The 6,732-nt window shown below is 43.0% G+C and overlaps 1 protein-coding gene across 1 annotated transcript; it reads right to left on the minus strand.

Annotated features, from left to right (window-relative positions):
• Nucleotides 1-1,476: 1,476 nt before the first annotated feature.
• On the minus strand, nucleotides 1,477-5,855 carry LOC124042765 (T-box transcription factor T-A-like). The gene is made up of 8 exons (XM_046360869.1): nucleotides 5,559-5,855; nucleotides 4,858-5,122; nucleotides 4,306-4,440; nucleotides 4,119-4,180; nucleotides 3,958-4,019; nucleotides 3,518-3,691; nucleotides 3,165-3,288; nucleotides 1,477-2,669 (listed from the first exon to the last, which is right to left on the minus strand). Exons 1-8 carry the CDS (start codon nucleotides 5,738-5,740, stop codon nucleotides 2,405-2,407), a joined length of 1,269 nt encoding a protein of 422 aa, XP_046216825.1. The 5' UTR covers nucleotides 5,741-5,855; the 3' UTR covers nucleotides 1,477-2,404.
• Nucleotides 5,856-6,732: the final 877 nt, after the last annotated feature.

A 6,732-nucleotide genomic window follows, 5' to 3' on the forward strand; every position in this document is an offset into this window, starting at 1 on the left:
GCAAAGGGTCTGTATACTTATGTAAATAAGTATCTCTGTTTCTTATTTGTAATAAATCTGAAGAAAAAAAAACATTTTTTACTTTGTTATTATGGGGTATTAAGTGTAGATTGATGAGAGAATTTTTTTTTGATTTAATCAATTTTAGAAAAAGGCAGTAACGTAACAAAATGTGGAAAAGGCAAGGTGTCTAAATACTTTCCGAATGCTCTATATGAGCCACATTACAATTCCCACCAAGTGGGTTAACGCTATAAGTGTGACTTCATGCCAGCAACACAGGTTCACTTTCCTGCCCTGCCATTCGCTACATTGGTGTTATTAGTGGGATGGTAGCCATTGGAATGCACGGCCCAGACATGTAAGGGGGCTGATTAGTTGAGGCACGGGGATGTGCCTTGCTGTTCAGAGGGGAGGTGTAGCGATTCTTGCTACATAAGAAACATTACAATTCCCAACATGTGGGTTAACCCTACTGGCAAATCTGCGATGGGTGTTTGCCTTTCACACTAGTGACCCAGGTTTGCTTCCCTGCTCTGCCATTAGCTACAGTATAATACAAATGGTTTATGGTTGGGGAAATGAGGGGATGATATGGTTCAAATTCATGGTTCAAAACAACCATGAAAATGGAGAGTTCTAAATAAAGCCATGTTGCTTTCCATTTGATTTCTCTCCCTGGTGCGAGGCGGTCTGTTTCCTCCTGGCATACTGCATTTGGGGTTCATCTACTTTTTTAGTTTAATGACAGACAGGGAATTGTAAACGTGTTAGCCGTGTGTCACACCTCCATGAAGATTGTCACGGAGACACGTCAGCGATGGAAGCCCCTCATAAGGATCCCTCAACCTGAACCGTTCCATCTCTACGTGTCATATCAATTCCACAATTCACTTAGCATAGCTGTGTTGTCACTGGTATTTATTCAACCCTCTATGCAGCAGCCCCAAAAGAGGGTGGAATTTGGGTGCAGGAGACCACAACACCAGTGTGAGCATTGTGTGCCAGGTACTGTGTACGTTGTGTGATAACCATTGTACTTTGGCAGGGACTTTATTTTCAACAGTTATTCACTCACAATTTGTCTCTTTACGGGAAACCTGTCTTCTCGTTTGTTTGTGTGGACTGTGTGGGAGTTCTTTTTGAGTTGCGCTGGCAAAGGTTATTCAGCAAGACTTATCGGTGCCAGTTGGAATAGGTTATGTTTTCACCTTAGCCCTGAAAAAACATGATTTATTCTTTCATCCCGACATGGGCCTCAGGCTTTGGCTTGCAGTTTTATATTATAAACCTTAATAGGCTGAAATGTATAGATTCAATCCCTCTTCGCCTTTTAGGAAATGGAAATGATATGATTGTAGACACTGTAATGTGGTAGTTAACGTAGAGCATGCCTAAGTTCCTCAGGTTGGGCTAATTTCATTGACACTGAACGCGACTGTAATTGACACGCTGAAGTCATATTTGAGAAAACAAAGGAACTTTTAATTTATTATTAAAATGACATAAATAAACATAAACTCCCAATGAGTCCAACAAACACAAATAGAATAGATATGTACATATGATTGCCAGGGAGGGAATGTACACAGAGCGAAGGAGAAGAGACATCTGTGCTTTCTCCTGGGCTGCAGTGGGAGGATACAAGGCACTTCTTCTTGTTTTCATTCGTTCCTTCTTTCTTTCTTTTCCTTCAGGCCACAAAAAGCAACACACTGACTGACACTGGATCCAAAACAGTTCCATGTAAACGGCTAACAAAGAAAATGGACGTTAATTTATTTTATATACACACATATACATGTTTTATGTTAGATCAACAGATTATTTCATCCTATTTATCTATTATAATAATAACCAAACTAATTGTAGCAATAAACAGTTAAACATAAGGATTGGCCCCTTTAATAAAGTTGAGGGGGTTACTTCACAAACTTAGCTTTGGTGTAGCTAGTGATCCTGATTGTCTTACGCCAGCGTACGATTGTCTTGGAGTACTCTTGTCTGTACTGAAGGACACAACTACAGTAACACACCAGCAACTGGAACAATTGTAGAGGAAGTATATTCAGATTGTCTTAGGCTTGTAACTGCACCTTGGAGAGAGTGAAGGAAACTTCCAATGGAAAAACACATGCCTCTTCCACTCAGACTAAGCTTAGAATGTCTCGGGTGTTTGGAATGGAAGATCAACCATGTCATGTTGGTAAAACACAAGGCCTGAGAGGACCCTACATCTCTCTGCTTCAGATAGATCTTCTTCTGAGTTGACTCTGCCTTTCAAAGGCGTTGCTGCTTCAACCCAAAAGTTTCCTAGCTGATGGTCAGGCAGTAGAGTGGAGATGGTGGTGATGTGGAATAGGATGGTGGTTGAGGAGAGTCAATGGCTATGGAAGCACTGTGCTCAGTAGCTCTGAGCCACAGGTGCCCAGGAGGCGGTGAGCCTGGCGATGGAGCTTTCGAACTGGGCCTCGCCCACGCCTACACCCACCTCGCTAAGGCTGGGGTCGTACATGGAGGATGGTGAGGATACGGGCAGGGAGGAGGTCAGGCCTGTGTAGGAGGAGCCTCGCAGGAACTGGCTGGTCAGGCCACCAGAGATGGAGCCAGAGGAGGAGCCGGAAGGAGTTAGGGCCGTCCCGGCAACAGACCACAGACTGGGATACTGGCTGTAAGCGAGAGAGAGAGAGAGCGAGAGAGACAGAGAGACGGAGAGCGAGAGAGACAGAGAGACCGAGAGAGAGAGAGAGAGGGAGAGAGAGACGGAGAGAGAGAGAGATGGAGAGAGAGAGATGGAGAGAGAGAGAGAGAGAGAGAGAGAGAGAGAGAGAGAGAGAGAGAGAGAGAGAGAGAGAGAGAGAGAGAGAGAGAGAGAGAGAAAGAGAAAGAGAAAGAGAAAGAGAAAGAAAGAAAGAAAGAAAGAAAGAAATTAAGAAAGAAAGAAAGAAAGAAAGAGAGAAAGAGAGAAGAGAGAGAGAGAGAGAGAGAGAGAGAGAGAGAGAGAGATTTTTTTTCTAACCAAGAAGATATCTGGGCCTAGTAAAGGTCTAAGCCCAGGACCCAGAATTGTTCCTGATAAAATCATGTAGTCAGGAACATACAGAAAAATAAACAGTGATATCAGAAACATATATATGATCAACTATGACCATATGTTGCCATACCTGGAGTTGGATGTGGAGTTGCTGGTATGGGCCAGGGTTCCCATCCCGGTGGAGTTAGGGATCTGAAGGGCTGACCAGCTGTCATGGGTGGGCAGGGCTCCCGACGAGTTGTCCATGTAGTTGTCTAAACAATAAAGTACATGGAGAAATGACTAACAACAGCATACAAACATTTCTCTGATCAAAACAATGCATCTCCTTCAGGGGTAATTTCTCAAACATATTTTAACCAACATCTTCAAATCCGTGAAACCCCCATGCTGTATTCTATACCTATGAGTCTGACTAGTGGTCAGAATAAACAGTAAACAGTGCATTCCCAGAGTGCTGGGTTGGGTAGAGGAGGTTCTTACTTGAGCTGGAGGAGCGGTGTGGGTAGTGGCTGGGGTAGGGAGCGGCCCTGTGGCCCCTCAGGCTGGAGTACCTCTCACAGTAGGACCCTGAGGAGTGGCCAGGGGCCCCGGTGAACGGAGGGGGGCTGCTGCTGGGGCACATGGGACCGTTACCAGGTAGAAACCAACTACCAACTGGAGGGAGAGAAGAGACAAAATGGTTTGGTTAATACCCTTTTTTTTCTCATACTGTTCTCTATGTACAGTTTCATTGGGGACATGGAAGGCCTTGAAAATAAAATGTATGATGATGATAATGATTTTCAGGAACATGAATAAAAGTGTGTTGGAAAATGATGTCTCATATAATGACTTGATTTGATTGTTGGAATTGAAACGGAGAGGTACAGAAAGAGCTTTTCTAATTTGGTTGGTGTTGTGAGACTTAAGAGAAGACTTACGTTGGGAATAACCAGACTGTTGACTGTCTCCACCATGGTCTGGCATGTCTTTATGGTCGCTTCTAAAATTGAAAACATAATATCAAAATACGCACACAAAATGAAAAATACAGGAAAAGCGTTGTCATATTGCCGACACAATATCAGTCTCTTCCTCTTACCTCTCTTTGGCATCGAGGAAAGCTTTAGCGAATGGATTGTGTTTGATCTTCAACGCAGTTATCTAGAAGGTACATAAACATGACAACTAATATTATTTTCTTCCTTCATTGTAAGCAGAACACAATATAATGTTTTTTGATTGTGAACAAGGATGATCTCTGTGACTGTGTAATTAAGGCCACTGACCTCTTCGTTCTGGTAAGCAGTGACAGCGATGAACTGAGTCTCGGGGAAAGACTGGCTACTGATCATCTTCTGGAGCCCTCCAACCTTCACAATGTGTATCCTGGGCTCATACTTGTGCAGAGAGTTCAGCATGATCTAGTTTGAAATTAAACATTATTTTAACACCCATACGTAGAATGTATGCACACATGACTGTAAGTCGCTTTGGATAAAAGCGTCTGCTAAATGGCATATATTATTATTATTATAATAATATCACTATTAAGAATCATCAAAAAAACACACACTCAAACGGAATAAGATAGAAATATGAGCCTACAGAGCCCTAACACAAAATTGTGAAGTTGATTTGCCATGAAATGAATAACGTTTTCCCGCAGAAAATGCCTACTTTTGTAATTCAGCACAGCAGGGCAGAGCATCATTAGCTCTGAGAGAGCAGGGCAATATGACCTAGCCTACCAAGTTGGCTTTTAAATGATTTACATAATAATGAATATGCATACTACAAATACGAACACAGAAGACGACAAAAGAAATCAGGGCCTTTACTTGTCCTCCCCCGTTGAGTTTATTGGACAGTTTGACTTTGCTAAATGAGACGGGCGCTTTCATCCAGTGCGCTCCGAAGTTAGGCGAGTCTGGGTGGATGTAGACGCAGCTAGGACTCTGTGGCTCGGGCTTGCCACCGGGAACCCACTCGCCGTTCACGTACTTCCACCGGTTGTTGTCTGCAGCCACGAAGTCCAAGAGAACTGAGTACATAGCATTGGGGTCCAAGCCACTCACATTCGCTCTGAGCACTGGAAACATCCGCCTGTAGGTTCAAATAAAGTTGTTAAGTAAACATGTAGCCTAAGCAAGCCCAAATATTATGTTATGTTGGCTCAGCCGTTGATCTTTATAAATTAATTATTTGACAAACATATATATTTGCATTAATAATAGGGTTTATAAGATTTGACGACCATTGCGCGTTATACCTAATTCTTGACATGGTATTCAAGTTGTAACAGGAAAGCATATATGGCCTATAGATATGGCCTATAGCCTGGTCAACACCCTACACTATATTCTGAAAGGCTGAACATGCCTGTTGCCGATCTAACCTGTGCGCATCAGTTACGTTTAGCTTCGTTGTCGTGCGGGCTACGATCTCTCCAGATAAACTTTGCTTTTAGCTAGGCAGGCCAGTAGGCCTCGAAGGCCTCATTTTGATCGGTAGCTAACAGCAAAAAACAACCATAGCCTACCTGCCAGTCTTGGTGACAATCATTTCGTTGGTTAGTTCTTTAAACTTGGTCCATAATTCTGCATCTTCTAGTCCCAGTTTAATATCCCTCTCTGAGGCGTCTCCTTTCTCGCTGCCCTTCTGAAACTCGCTCTCCACCACGCTCAGAAGGTGGTCCAGCCTCTGGTCGGAGTTTGAAGTCATATTTCCTATAGGATGAGTTCGTGTGGAGTTCCGTGAAATGTACCGTTAGAATAGGATTCACTGTTTCAAGATTAGTTTTGACAGTGAGATAAGTACTACTGGCTTCGGAGCCCAAGGCCTGATCATATAAGGCCCCCCAGGGACCACATGGGGTCAAGGGCGTGGCGTTGCGTTCTAGACCACGCCCCGATGGCCTAACGGTCTGGCTTCGAGCATCTCTGCGATGTCCACAATGCAAAATGGCCCATCATAACTGCGTCAATGCAAAATGGCCCATCATAACTGCGTCAATGCAAAATGGCCCATCATAACTGCGTCAATGCAAAATGAATAAATGTACCTATAGGTCTCTAGGCCTCCTTTAAACAGGGTCATGTTTGAATAAGAATAACGTCTTCATTGCCCTTTCCTTTAGGTTTATAGCCTTCATGACCAAGGCCTATACATTTTCTCAAATTGTTTGGATATTCGTTAACTTTTACACATTTTTGGAGCTGTTCACATTTCATACATTCGTTATTTATCTTAAACGACCCTCTAACGAAAAAAATACACGTTAAAATATTATTAGGCCTTATTGCCAAAACCATACAATATGTTTATGGAATTAAAAATAGTTTATTAGTATCCTAGTCTATATCATCTATCTGTCAGATAGGAAAAAAACATCGTTGGATGATTAGGCCAAACTCATTTTTTGAATATTGAAATAGAAGCCAAAGAAAGGAAGAGACAGGGCAACAGGCTGCAGCCACGGTGCCTTTGAACTAAGTTGTATATTTGCGAATAATGCTAATCTTTTGTTGTCCCAAATACACACGTGAGAAATGTAGTGTTGACTGTGGCCGGGCCATTAGGCTGTTCCTCTGTTCCTGTACTTGGCGAAGTGTGGATAGCCCCGAGGTGACATCGGAGATCTGCATAATGGGGCCGCCTGTCTGTTTCTGATCTCACATCCACTCTCACTAACATCGAGGAAACATTTATTCACA

Source organism: Oncorhynchus gorbuscha, linkage group LG09 (assembly GCF_021184085.1).
Source record: "Oncorhynchus gorbuscha isolate QuinsamMale2020 ecotype Even-year linkage group LG09, OgorEven_v1.0, whole genome shotgun sequence".
Lineage (NCBI taxonomy): Eukaryota > Metazoa > Chordata > Actinopteri > Salmoniformes > Salmonidae > Oncorhynchus > Oncorhynchus gorbuscha.